At 38.2% G+C, this 15,663-nt stretch overlaps 1 protein-coding gene across 1 annotated transcript in view; it reads right to left on the bottom strand.

Annotated features, from left to right (window-relative positions):
- Positions 1–15,663, bottom strand: part of LOC109466975 (S phase cyclin A-associated protein in the endoplasmic reticulum-like) — a 66,721-nt gene that overhangs the window by 2,228 nt on the left and 48,830 nt on the right. The window contains exon 28 of the mRNA XM_019764861.1: positions 9,038–9,187. Within this exon, the coding sequence (XP_019620420.1) occupies positions 9,038–9,187 (150 nt within the window). The remainder of the gene's footprint in view (positions 1–9,037; positions 9,188–15,663) is intronic.

Genomic DNA, 15,663 nt, shown 5'->3' with positions numbered 1-15,663 from the left:
ATATATATATATATATATATATATATATATGACATTGTATAATTGACTAAGACAAGGTCGTCAAAACTTGTACTTGGAACATTTCAGAACAAAATCTACGACACTCCCCAGGGTGATTTCATGAAATTATTGCTCAAATGTGGCTTGATATATTCTACAAATATGCACTCTAAGATTTGTCTCTTGCATGTAATAAAAATCTGGGTCAGATCTGCCTAATTGCATTTATGTGCATGTAGCGTCCCAGCTGAAGGGTTGGAAATTGGGTAGTTGAATAAACAGTGGGTGTGCTTATTTAATCAGACAGCCTGGGAGCAGCCCTGCTCCTGCACAAAAAGGCAGCGGAGCGGGGAGGGATCTCCACTCCCATTGTTAACCTTCCCTCCAGACACAGCGTGGTTTCTGAAGAACTTGTTCATTTGGAATAGCGCCATATGCTGTCCACGTGCAGAGCGGGTGCCGGGACGCTCCCTCAAAGTGATCAATGTAGCAAGAAATATCCGGCCTGACAACCGTGCAGATTGTGTGAAAAGCGTTTCTTTTTTTTCCGCCACGAGTGCACGGTGTGAGTACCAGAACTAGTACAGGTTCCCTCGCTGGGAAACAGTGTCTGAATTATTGAACAATTTCTCCCTGGTCCACTTTCCTGTAAACGCTTTCAATTATGGATTGCTTTTATGCACACATGCTTTTAATGATTAGCTTGTTCTCCGAAAATCCCGGCACTGAAAAATTTATCAATTTCTATCAGATTAGGTCTCCCATCTAAATCAAAGCTGCCTCTTTTCCTATGCAAATTAACATAAAAATTGGGTTTCCATTTTCCTAAATTACATTAACATTCCGTGAGATAAGAGGATTCCCCAATCGTTCCATCAGAAAAACTATTTCTTGGATCTAGCGGTTGGTAGTTAGTTAGGAAAAAAATAGTCCAGAATGGTTCTATTAGGTGGGCGGGGGAGCACTGACGATGAAAGAAAAACAGTTTAGGTAAATGCTGTCCCTGTAAAGAAATTGTGTACAGATAGTGCCAAGTCTTAACACAGGGTGCTGATTAGATGCAATTATAATGTTTCTGTTGGCAGACATCCAAAAGCAAAAGTGTGAACCTGAGTCATCTCTACAATTAAAACATGACAAACTGAAATATACCGGGATGGAGAAAAAAAAGATGGCTCCGCCACCATCCCCACACAGAGATCACCTACCAGACACGGGCTAATTAATTCTGCATCGATTTCAATTTACCCCAATAATGAAGACTCCAAATCCACCCCAGTATTTGTAGAACTAATTACAGCGCCTCTGGGAAATGGGGGGAAATCTGTGGATGTGGCCTGGGGGAATGTCTCCAGGAATCAATAAAGCCACAAACATGGCCAGGGATGACCCTGTACTGTTAGTCTTACTGTGTTCTCCTGAGGGGAGAAACTCTGGGGAGAGGACACTGTAACATTTAGCATCACTGCACAGCAGCACAACGGTATTAAACTGTTAATATATGTATTGCAGTTAACCTGAGTGTTGAAGACATAAAATCAGCACTAATACCATACATCCACAGTTCATAGATATGAGACAACAAAGGAGTATATACACGGGCCAAATTAGTCCTAAATGGTAACCACAAAATTTTCATGAACAGAGTTTGACAGACTATTCCCACAACATTCGTGCAACAAAAAGACAAGCCAGTAGATGTTTTTGGATTAATACGTTATGACAAGTGAGACAATGTACTTTCAACCACACATGCAAACTCCAAGAGGTACTTTTATGGGTCAAATATGCAAATTAACCAACACTTAAGCATGGTTCGTTGCACATGCGTTTAATGACACCTGACCTCACAGAAGGCCCCTTAAGTTAAGATGTTCGTATTATCAAGGAGTTTCCAGTTTGAAGCTCCCTGGTATCATCAACAACTCTGGATTTAACTTGACTTATTTGTATTTTATGATGCAATTTTATTACACAGTAAAAGTATGAACTTCCACCATAAAACATGGAAAATCTCAACACGCAGATTCAGATCTTTTGGAGGAAAGTCCATAAATTTCCCACCACCTGGGGTTAAGTTAACTTTTTTCCCAAACTCTGCTAGGGCCACAGAGGGTAAATTCTATGGATGACACCCACATATGCACTGTACATGTCATGCATTGATTTTCACAAAGGGATATTGGCAGACTGCCATACCTTATTTTGCTGTCCCTAAAGGTGGATTTGCAGTGAAAAAAAACTAACTATATTCATGTATATATGTATTACCAGACTTTTCTGTACTTTTATTCAAGGACATAATACAGGGACCATATATAATGTCCTTGTTTTATTTCCATCCATCCATCTCTGTACTTGGCATCCCCCAGTCTCTCCATCCCAGGTGTCAGGCACTTCACACCTGACAATGACTGATGTGGCCACAGAGCGCCACTATTATTTACATTGGTCCACTTGCAGTGTTAATTACACCATTTAGGGACAACTCCGGGCCTCACATGGGAACCTGACGGCTCAACGCTGCAGCTATATGGGGGCAATATAAAACATGCTTTCTACTGTTGCTGGGAGAGCTGGGAGCCCTGCTAGGTGGAAACAGTAGGAAATGACGAGCAAAGAGACCGTAAACCTGGCAGCTGTCCTCCGGGAGGGTATGTTAGCCAGGAAATGATACATAATAATAGTACCAGATAGGGATTACAAAATGTACAGGGACACTATATTTTTTACTATATTGGAAACATGGAGATAGTTGGGATAAGGATAAAGATGTCAGCGTTCTTTAGAGGTTACTGACATGTTGTCATCCCTCCCCATCAAAATTTTACATTTGAATAGAGTTTATCTTGAATCAAAAATTTTGCCACTGTGTCTACTATTAACACAATCAAATCCAAATCAATAGAATTTCACAAAGTTTTTATGTACAATTTTGTCTCACGGACAAGAGTTTGATCAGGGGAAAGGCTTGCAAGTACAATGTAGCTTCCATGCTGGTTGGTTGAACAATCACGTGACTGTAAAATTAATACATTAAACACATTGAAATTTACCTGGCAACGTCAAGGTTTAACCATCCAACATGGCCAATACATTGTACTTACCAGTATGACATACTATGTACGGATGTCATATTCACCATGCAAACATGTGCACATACTTTTTGCAGAACACACTTTCTCTTTCACTTCCCAGATCAGTACTATTAAACAAAATAGACTTTCTTTGGGGGCTTTTTGACAATGACATTCTAGCATTGTCCTTATCAGTGGATTAACATGGAAACTCACATGGGAAAATAGATAAAGTAGTTCGGAGGGGGTGATGATATCTGATCTTGGTAGTAGGAATGAGCCTGACTTTTCAATCTGGACAGTACAGTGTAGACTGAGGACCACATACACATTAGAACTGCAGCAGTTACAACTTTACAACTGGGATATTATCTATCATAAATAGCCGCCACATCACAGTAATATCAATAAAATGGTACATGTACAGGAAACTGCTTTCCTTTTAAAGATATAAATGTTTCATAGACCCAAACCCTATTGGAATATGGACACTGGTATGCCAAAATATTGAACAAATCCATTATGTTACGAGTACAATGTTGGCTGGTGAAATAAATGTGTGCAAAGATGTCGCCATTCAAGATATTGCCATCCACAATAATTTTTTATTGATATGGAGGTGGAATCTCACTATACAACTAACTACAAAATCTTTGGCTTCATACATGTATGATGTGTTGACTCCATAATACTATTCCTGAATTCCAATATTGTCAGTCCTGTATCTATACTTTGTATCAGGTAGTATTCAGACCCTACACACTGCACATTTGTAAGGGTGATAATACCCAAACAACCCCTCTTACAATCTTGTCAGAGAGCCAGTACAGTGTACTTTTATGTCTCCTTTCTTTCTAACTGTTCTTTATCTTGACATTTTTTATAAGCCGTTATTTCAGCTGAATATTCAAACATTGGTATGCCTGACTTTTTTTTCTGTCATTACTTCGGGCTTGAATAAAAACGTCAGGAAAAAAATCTGTGACCAGGAGCAAGTTAATAAATATGTATCTCCGATTGCTTCACTGGGAATCAAGCAGATAGTTAAGTTTTCATCGTGGCAATTTGTCAACCCGTGTATTGACTTCTGAAGCAGCGATTCTGGGGCATTATCAGATCTGACGTACCCAGCGGTAGGGGGAAATATGAAACAAGATGGATGCCGAGCTATCCCATCATCCTTCCCAGAGGCGGTGGGAGATGCGGGGGGAGATAAGGTCCGTGGCCCGCAGCCATGGTGCGGCTGATAACTCCGCATGAATGTCTACACCACAAGGTACCAGCACAAGTCATGCTTCAAACTCACAACCTGCAGTTTTACCTACACACGACAATTTACGATCAAACGTGCATGTGATGGCAGTCCTGGGTTATATTTGCAGTTTTGGCTGATCCAAGATATACAAATTCGCATGCAAGAAAAATAGTATCAATTCAAAAAGACTACTGAAAATGTCACATTGCATTTACTTATTATGGAAGTAACACTTTTGTAGTCCTTGATGCTGTATTTGCTATGATTCCAAAGAAAGTACATTTTGTACATGTGCTACATTGAATTTCAGAATTTGATAACTTCAGATTCAAACAGATGCAAATTCGTACGGTCTCTTAATATCTAAAGCCTATATATGCAAACATTTCAAGTATCTATATTGTGAATAAATTGATATCAATACATTTAATTAATTGTGTAGAAAATGTATATAAAAGGCTAAAATGCTTAATACTTCTTTCCCGAAAGAAGTTCATCAAGATTTGACCACATCCACAGCAAACACAGACCAAATTGTCAGTACTTAGCTGACCACTTGAAAAGGATTTTGTACCATAATAGAGTTATCAAATAAAAACAAAACTGTGTGTCATGGGGGGATGTGGGGTGCACCCGTGTAACTATCGAGGTCCCTATGGTCAACCAATTATCATCAATTAGCATGTTTTTAAAGAAAGGGTCTGTGAGGATGGCTTATGGCAGATGGTTTCTTTTCAGGCCATGATGCGGTATGTCCCCCCCATCTGTTCATCTATGGACACGTCTGATTGGCCAGTCTTGTTACACCGTGATGACTCTGTCCACTGTAGCATGGACTGACACTGATCCATCTACAAATTTCACAACTCCTGAACAGACTGGTGCAGGGCTTTACATGACCTGGTTCACTGCCTCTGACCTCTGCTTGACACTCAGAGTCAGACAAGTCTAGTCTTTCCTTAGTACTGAATGTTCTTTCTCTTGATACATGTATAACAAAAACTACCTACTCAATAGGAAAAAACCTGCAAAAGTCTCCTGGTCCAGATAACAAAAGACCCTCTTTGTTAAAATGAATCTGTGGCTTCTCTACATGTAGATTAAAGGCCTCTACTGTTATTTGAAGGACCTAAAAGTCAATGTTTGGGTCATTTCTTTACAAAACAGGTTTATGTACCTTATGATATTGCCAAGCAATATTCAAGTTCAAATATGATGTCACTGTGCTGTATGAATGTGGGGTTTGTTTACAAACTATCTTTGTTTACTGCACTAGTCTACAATAATGTACTGGCCATCTTTTGGCCATAGATAAACACTTAAGGTTTGATAAGATGATGTTGAACAAGTTGTATAATACATGTAGATGGAAACATTGAGAATAATTTTACAGTTTTGGACCAAATCCTACAATAGGGGCCTTTTAAGTTTGATGTGGTAAAAATGCGCCTAAAGATGGCAGTCTGAAGCATTTCAACTGTAATTTCCAACACAAAAATTGGACTTAATGTAATATAGGTTAAAATTTGTTTGTTGGAAACTACTTTCAACCTAGCTTCAGAATGATTTTTCTACTGACACAGATGAACTGTCAAGTTAAAAAGATCCGCAGTGTTTGAACCACGAATCAGCTGTATGCAAAGTGAAGCAGATGTGCAGAGAGCTGAAAGCATCATCAAAACACCTCCGTACCACAGGAGTGGGCCCCATGCAGGAGGCTTAACTACCACCTTGGCGTGCAAAGTTTTTGGCAGCGTGTCATTAACATGACAGCTGATTAGAGGCCCCACTGAATGGGCAGGAAGCCTGTGATAGAGCCAAATTTATATTATAATATACACAAAGCTCCGCACCTCAGTTGCACAGCTTATAGATTATATACTTGGCAAATAATGGAAAGCTAAGAATCATTCATATAACCAGTATTCACAACTTTGCTACACTATATCATCTGAGAAATACACGATTGTACATGTATATACATGTAAGTCCAAAACTTCATCAGCAATCATAGAACAAGCTCTAAAAGCTATGTGTGATTACTACATCCTTATCACTATATACCATGATTCTTATAGTAGAAACGGATCATACCGACATGTACAGAAAAAGTACCAAAACTTCTCTCCCCCCCTCCCATATAAACAGAAACTCTTCATACTTTAGGAAAGCTATTAAATCTGTCAGTACTATCTTTTGTATATTCACTGTCATAATTATAAGCATTGATTACTAAAAAAACAAAACATTTCACAATCTGATATAGACTATTGGAAGGGTCAAATTTAACCCACAATGTGTAACCTAGCATTGACTGTCTCAAAACAATGTGAAAAGTATTGTTGTAGACAAAAGGTCTGTTGTAGTTGGTTCATTGCACCTGTTCTGATTGATAACAGGAGCTGGGTGCTGCACAGAGTGGAGTATGGCTGGTCTTTAATCCTCTCAGTGTCACGGCCAATCAGAATTGATCACTATAATCAGACGATGGCCATGACACTGGGAGGGTTGAAAAGTGTTTTGTGTACATTAACAAAGCAAGGGGCAATTTTACAAGAACAAAACTTTGCATTTTGATATTTCTCTATTTCATATCAGATACTGTAATTCCTGTTTTTTGGGGGTACTTTTATGTTTGCGGTTTTCGTACTGTCACTTCAGAATTTGAACCGCGAACTTATCATTACCGTTAACACATAATTTGCCTACTTTCTTTTTCTGCACCTGCTGCCACTGGGAACATATAGTTCAGTAAACACCTCCTTTTTTCTTTTTCTCAAACTTAAGTGAATATAAAGTGAATTACTGTACAGTATTGTTTTATGGACAAATAACACAACTCAAGTTATAGTTATTTGTCAAGAATCTACTTTACTTCAAAATTGCACAAAACCATCTGGAATGGAATGTCCGAATGATAAAATACACTACCAGAAGAGTCTACCATTGTGTTCTCATTGAACCACATTCAACATATAGATTCCATTCTTAGCATGTGACAGCTTGTCAATAAAACACCTCCGGACACTCATGTTTCATGAAGGAACTGTCATCAATCAGACCATAAACTCACCTCCAAACTTTCTGTCTCTGCCTTAAAGACTAAGAAAAAGTAACAGAGGAAAAATGACTTTCAAAAAAGCAATGCCTGCAAGTGACAGTGAAAATCTGTTATCAAAGTGACCGAATCAGTCTGGCCTTTTCCCCGAAGTCATAAAATGCTACCAGCAAAGTAGCACAGTGATTTTCAATTCTATTATCTTCCAATAAATGCAAATTGAATCTGCTGTTCCAGGAGATTGTATCAGGTTTCAGGTATGATCTACATTCTGTAGGTCAGGTATCACTTACTGCAGGTGTCAGGCCTGGCCTCATAAACATGGCCTTAAGATGGGAGGAATAAAGGGGGAAGAAAAGGCAAATATGACTATGAGCTGAAAAGAAAGTTGAATGTTGGAGGGAGGGGGGTGACAATGACACCTGGTGTCAACAGTAATGATATTGGGATACATGTTTTGGAGGCCAGATCTATTGCTGTCATAAACATGTACATTGGCATATTTTACAGAATTATGATCCATTGCCATTTTGTAATACTTCAGGAGGCACTTCTACAAGCAGCATTAAAGAAGAAATTGTACCAAAAAATATGAAGACGGTAATTTTTTGTCCATTTTTAGAACAAAACCACAGGTTTACTTAAAGTTCCCATCTTCTTTGTTCTGTAATTTGTCACTTTAGCTTTGCCATTTACAAGAGAAGTGTCCTATGGTTATTAAGCAAAGTTGATGTATGATAATTCATGCACATAAATCAGGGGGAATTACAGGATGAAGAATGTTTTGTCTGGCACATATCCACAGGATGAGACTGCTGCACATGTATGTGAGGGAGCCGAGGGTGAATAATGTGGACAGGATTGCAGGGTGTTTGTCTGGAACCATCAAGCCAAGCAAAGGACATGGAATACATGAGGCCTGTGTCCTTGGCTCGACCCTTTCTAATATAACCTGCGCACACCGTACATTGGGGCCGTGGGGAGGGGCAGAGACAAGGTTACCATTCCAGAGATGGATGACGCAAAGGTGTAAGGCCAACAAAAGTGACTTATTGCTTTCGATTTTTCCTGAGGACTTGTATTAGGACAGTGTCGTTTAGATGCATATGTATATTGACTGGGAGCTTTAGGCACAATTTTTCCTAAGCTTCTGGGTTTGACCCTACTGTGAATCATATGATGATATTTTGACATATTCATGCATAGAAGGGTGCTGTAAAACAGTATGTTTTTTTGTGAACAAGGAAAGAAACTTTACAGCAGTTAAGTTTTATTTGATATTCCCACTAACATCTTATCTCTAAAGATGAAAACAACATTCCCATACATTTTATTATTATTTTTTCCAGCATCCACATTCAATTCAATATGCATGATGTTGGGGAAAACAATGCCAAAGCATCAATTTATATTTTGAAATCACATAATCATCCATACGTTGAGCATCAGCAATATCTAATATCAACAATGTCTCCAATTTAGCTCTATCTTTTAAATTCATAGATTGTTATAGATTCCTGTTGACTGAAAAAGTGATGATATTTGTAAAAGAATTATATGACAAAAGCGACCACGCCTTAAACATAATGTAGCCTAGGTGACAGTCATGTTCTGTAAGGTACACACAGTACAGTAAGAGAGTCCTACCTGATTGTCACCGTTAAGAGCAGTGAAGTATCCAACAATAAGGATGACTTCATGAAGTAGGTCCTGATTGGTCCAATGTGTGCAGTACCACAGCAGGTAGCTGGCAATGTGCCGAAACTCCAGTGAGATACCCTCCTCTCCCAGTGCGGTCTGTATGAACAGCAGAGAGGAACAGACATTGACTCAAACATGAAACATAACAAAATGTTCACCTTGAAATGTTAGTTCAAACGAAACAAAAATGACAGTAGGCAACTGGATTATGGCACCCAGGCTATAGGCATATGACATCTGAAACATCTTGCATGCTACATTTGTAGTTATATTTTCACATAGTTTGGCTGTGAACAGGGATGTCAAGAAGGATGGACGGACTTTGATGATTTTTGGTTTGTGAATAGAATATGCGAACACAGATTGGGCTATCACTAATCTGCACATTTCTGCTAATACTGTACTTCAAAAATTGTTCTTTCATAACCATATTGTAACTACCGAGTGAAAAATCGAATTAGATTCTGTGGACACAAAGTTTCTATATTTTCTTGCTTTACTGTTACATACAACAATAGCATTCTGTTTCAATAGTGTCACTGTAATGTTCAATATAGTGCTGTCAATATAGTGCTTATACTGTCAATACAATTTCTACAGATAGACACAGGTGTGATCAATATAAAGTGTCACCTCACTATACAAAGTACACATTTATGCACTGTGTATATTGAGATTAACAATAGGTTAAAGCTTTAGAGCATTAATCTGCTAAAGGTCAAAAAGATTAAAGTAAAAAAATATAACTTAAAGACAGTGTGTCCCTCCTGAAAATGGGAGTATGTATGCACAAAATATAAACATTGTCATCACATATGATACCCTGCCCTTCTCATATTACAGATGATACAGATAAAGGACACCTGAGGTCTTTGACTCCTTTTTATGATCTATACCTTGTAAACAAAAGGATAGTCACGTTGCAGCCTTGACTGGATTATCATACATGTATAATGATGTTGCTATTCTTCCAGTTTCCTTTTTTTATTACACTAGCTGAGAAGTTTGACTCCTTTTTATGATTTATACCTTGTAAACAAAAGGATAGTCACGTTGCAGCCTTGACTGGGTCATCATACATGTATAATGATGTTGCTATTCTTCTAGTTTCCTTTTTTATTACACCAGGTGATCGGAATGACGGATGAGCGGCGGTTACCCCCACAATGAGGAGTAATCATACACCTCATCTATTATTTATCTGTGAAAAATAAACACAACTGGCAGGTGGTGCCTTTAATCAACTTTCCTGGTGCCACTCAATGGGGCTGTAAAACGGGAATTTTCACATGCTAATGTCGCTGGGCTTGTTGAGCTCAAGTGTGCGAATGTGACTGTGTTCATCTGTGTGAATATACATGTACTCTCTCTTTCTGATTACTGGTCTGTCTGTTTCTGTCAGTACCGCTGGATCTCAATTAAAGGGTTATACATTGTACTGTATTTAGTACAATACCAAAATTGTACCTTTTCTTTGGTACAATGAGATATGTAATTTGCTATATCACTTGAACAATATTGTGATAAAAGAGAAAATACCTATCTGCACACTTGACCTACTTCTTCAAAATAACAATCAGGTGATGCCTTTCAGAATTGTACCCTTTCTTTGGTACAATGAAAAATATAATTTGCTATAATACTTCAACTATATTTGTGATAAAACAAGATAAGAACTATCTGCACACTTGACCTACACCTCCTACAAAAATACCAATTAAGTGATGTCTATCAAAATTGTTCTTTCATTTGGTACAATGAAAAATATAATTTTTTGTTTGTAATACTTGAACAATATTTGTGATGAAAACAAGATAATAACTATCTGACAGTGTATACTTGACCTAGTCCAACAAAATACCAATCAAGTGGTGTCAACTTGAAACTTACTTCAGGATTAAGTTTAGCAAACAACTCTCCACCTGAACTGTTGAAATGACGGGTATATGGTGAACTCCATGATCTATGTGGTAGCTGCTGTGGTGGATGAAGCGTCATGTTCTATTGTTATCAATATAGACTTAAGCTATATATCAATTCTTTTGTTACACTTCAGTACACTTGTTAGGGTACTTCTTAGAACCAGCCCTTGAAAAGCAAACTTAAGGCAGCAAGCTTATAAAGTTATATTGTAAACCTGTTGAATATACAAGTATGTAAATTTTTGTGAAGGTTTCTTGTAGACACAAGAAATGCAAGGTAACACACGTAGCAGACAAATCATCTTCCATTTTGCCCTCCGATTGACCAATGTGTTTTATGTGCTATGGATACAGACACCGTGGCACCAAGTTACAAACCGTAATCGCCCGTAAACCAATGTTGTGATAAGATACTTAATTATTCATATAGGTGTGAGCAGGAACAATGGGGGAGGTGACAGCAGTGACGTGGGAAGAATTGCCAGAGGAGAATCAAAAAACAAAAGACACTTTGCCCAGGGGAAATATACAGAAACAAAATTACCATCGTATTGTGCCAATTTATCAAAGCTTAGCACAGTGCTTGTATACAGAAGAACAGTTACTACGGTAATATAAGTTCCTATCAAAAGTCATTCACCTTAAGTTTGAACTTTCTTGCTTGTCTTTGTAAGGAATACAAATGTTGAGCCAAAAGTCTATCTCAGCATGCAGTCAAAAAAGGTTTTTAGTTACGATAATACAGTTGTAATATTTCAAAAGTCTAAATGAATATATGCAGATATCATTGTATGATTCACTAAACTATGTTCATGGTTCATACACCATGAACATCATGGCAGTGCAAAGAAATGTTTATAAATATAGGTATTAAAGCTAAACTTGCACTACATCAGTGTGGTCACTTTTTGACTGCAGTTTGACCAACTTCCTCTCTATAGTGACCACCTGTTGATTGTGTCCACTTTCGCTACAATTGTGTATAACTGTTCTATCAGTAAGTCATTGGATGAGTCAGGTCACTTTACACTAGTACTCCACTACAATGTACATGTATACACAATTTTGAAGGTTGCTAAACAGTACCTGGGACTCTCAAAAGCACATCTTGACACACATCTAGTGGCAAGAAACTGACCTGTACAATCTACATTGGAGTCAGTAACATCAGGATTTCATCTCAAAGGGTGCTGGACCACTGTTGTACACACATTAAGTGTCTTCCCTCTATACCTGTATACCACATATGCAGGTGACAACACACATGAAAACCTATAATACCTGAAATAGCCATCATCTTTAATCTTTAATGCAATTTCATGCTCAAAGGCTAATTACCCGTGACAAAGTAATAAATCACAATGAACCTTCACAGACAGTGAACATAGAACATGCAAGGACGTTTAAAACGTCTGTGGAATAAGTTAAGATTCTGTATCCGTTACTGTTGTTGGATTAATGAAAAATAGAATTGTCATGCTCTAATATACTACCTAGTCTCGTAACGCCAAAGTGAATCAACATTTCCACACTCATACTATAACTACATGTATTACCTTAAATAAAGTTTCCCCATGAAATATTGACTGCGTCAAAGAAATGTGTGCAAAACTATACAGAAGTACTGTGAAATATTTGGAGTGGTTTTATGTTCGCAGTTTTTGCAGTGATCTCTTACAACAAGAAACTCAAGACACTGCAAACTACATGTATGTTCTATCTTTAAGTTACTACTAATAGTATACAACTGTGCTGTTTCAACCACAAACTTTAAAACATGGCGAAAGACTCCTTTCCCCTGAACTTAAAAAAGCGATTTACAGTATGTGAACACAGTCTTATAGCTCTGATATATCTATTCCCACTTATCTAGCAAAGGTCGTCCCCCCCACCAGTCAGAACTCATGAAGTTGTCATACCACATGAGTAGGTACATCTCGCTGCGGGGTACGTGTCAGATACAATCAGGATACCGAGTTGCCATTGTTCCTGCCCCTCTGAGTGTGCTAAACAACAGGGCTTCAAATACTTTTTTTGTTGCCTATCTGCAATTCTACAAGTTGTCAGTAACTTTTGCTATGATTTGGAAGAACTCTCTACATTCTACACTTTTACTCATGCCACTATTATGATTTTACATAGCAAAGTCTTAAGACAATGTACTTTAAATTACAGGGTGAGGATGAGTCTTTGATTATTCAATGCTAATCATACACTCTTTTTATATATTGTAAGTCTACAAATTTCCGCGGTATATTTAGATTCGCGGAATTCGCGGGGACCTTTGTACCGCGAATCTATTTCCCCGCGAATATGTTTTGCGTAATTGTAATGTGTTAACTGTGTTACATGCGTTCACGACGGTCCTCAAGTTTAACCGATTTAACACAACTGATAACACACGCGATCCACAAATCACTCCAAATCAACTTTATTTTAAGCAAATGTACGTACAGTTTGTTGAGTATCAAAATTAGTTAAGTCATAGTGTCATACTGATGTCAAAAATAATATTATGAGACACCGAATCGCGATAACTGTGGCACTGGCCGTGTTAACCGGGTACCGCCCGACAAAAATCTTACTAGCGCTGGCCATGCGCGCCCGGCGCCCGAAAATTGCGGGCACATCGGGCAAATCTACAAATATTTTGATGAAAAATATAACTGATGGTATCTGGGAAATGTTATTTGGTTCTCTTTTGCGGAAGTTTTTTTTTTTTTTTCTTATTTTGCTCGATAGAAACGCTAGCGTGAGCCTACCGAAGGCGACCTTTGCATACTTCCGGGTTCGGTTTGAACGACAAAATCTCGCCGAAGACGGCATAAATTTGCTTAGGAATATATATTTTCCCTAAAGATTCTTTTGATTATGCATTTCTTCACTTGAGTACCGATGTGTAGTCGTGGAAAATAACCTTTTTAGCGCTTATTTCCGAGCAAAGAAAATTGTTTACACGCGCGTCAGATCGATCGAGCTTTACCGCCGGCACTGACGCAACAACCAATCAGAGACGCGTAGCGCGGACATGTGATGCAAGATTTGCATACCGACAGAGCTGCAGGCAGCGGCTCGCGCGGAGCACGAAACACATTTTTGCGCCGCATTTTAGGAGATAAATGCCGGGACACGAACTTTTCATATTTTTAAATATGTACTTTACAAGTTCTTCTTTGAATAGCCAAGGGGAAATCGCGAATCTAAAAATACCGCGGATTGTCCATTTTCCCGAAACCGCGAACTTTAGGCCCCGCGAATCTAAAGAGACTTACAGTATTGATGATCACATATTGTGCTTTTGTAGTACATTGCAACGAGAACAAGAAATCAAAGGACTCATACATCAGTGAAATATTTCTAATTGTTGTGAACTTTTTGTCTTTTTCATATGTGAATTTTTGCTAATTCTGTCATTGCATTTTCCCACTGGCACCCATCAGGCAACTGGAAAGAAACTCAAGACAGGAAATGGGACACAGTTTTTTTTTTTTACCTTTCTGGAACCTTTGACCTAACTTCCTGTCAGTGTCTTGACATACCTAGTGAGTGGAAATAACTATGGAAACACAAGCAAACACACAGACACACCAAAAACAAAACCTCCATACATGGAGGTAATGACAAACAAAAATCTGTAGGCTTTATTATGGCGGTACATGTGCTTACTACTTTGTAAATGGTAACTTTTTACCTACAAAAAATTAAGTTGCTTTTAGTAAAAGTTTTACGTTTTACCTGCAATCACAAACTTCTTCAATCTGCTGTTTGTCAGTGGGTATTTCAAGGGAGCGATTTCGAGCCCTGACCAATTACACAGAGACAAAGAAAGTCAGCAGTGCTGGGTGAGTTGTTCGTTAAATGAGCCAGAACCTAATGTGGGACTCCTGTGACTCATCTGATAGGGTAGGAGGGACAACAGGATAAGCAGGCAGGTACCAGATTAGGTCTGAGATAAGTCAGGGACCACCCCTGGAGATTAGCAGTCATCTCCTGGAAAGGTGTCCTCTTTCCAGGTGAGAGAAGACAGGCAGACAACAAATGTAGAATCACGGCACTGTAAAAAAACATTCAGGTCCACAGCAGCATGAACAGAAAAATTTGTATTTCTGGGAAATCATCAGCTCCATATGTTCTTACAACTACCTGAAGAAGTGAAAAGAAGTTGAACCTATGAATAGTAGTTCACATTAGTTATGCATAGTAGAGGTAAGATATTACTGTAATTTTTTCCTGTTTATTCATGACCCGTGCTTAGCTTGTAAGAGCATAAATGTACAATAAAATCTTTCATTCAACAATGAAGAGTTTGCAGTACTGGTATCTTTGATTTTAAGGATCAATGAAATAAAATATATTTTTGTTGTTAATGGGTTCCTGCCAAGAGGTCTGTGAATTCTAAAACACAGCAAAAATGTTCAAATTTACAGTAACACAGGCTGACACTAACTAAGTCAAACTCTCCAAATTGCTTCACAACAAGTCAAGATATCAGATGGGTCCACTAATTAAAAACATTCCTGTGGCAGGAAAACCAACATGTTTACACAAAGTATTTCACACCCAAAAATGTAACAACATAAATCATCAGCATGTCAATAGTGCCAGGCTTCTACACTGGTACAAAAACAGGTTGTATCTTATGTACATGTT

The sequence above is a fragment of the Branchiostoma belcheri genome, unplaced genomic scaffold, assembly GCF_001625305.1.
Source record: "Branchiostoma belcheri isolate BF01 breed outbred unplaced genomic scaffold, Haploidv18h27 scaffold173, whole genome shotgun sequence".
In the NCBI taxonomy this organism is placed as follows: domain Eukaryota; kingdom Metazoa; phylum Chordata; class Leptocardii; order Amphioxiformes; family Branchiostomatidae; genus Branchiostoma; species Branchiostoma belcheri.
Note: the sequence above shows the minus strand (reverse complement) of the source record. Positions and strands in the feature narration are given on the sequence as shown.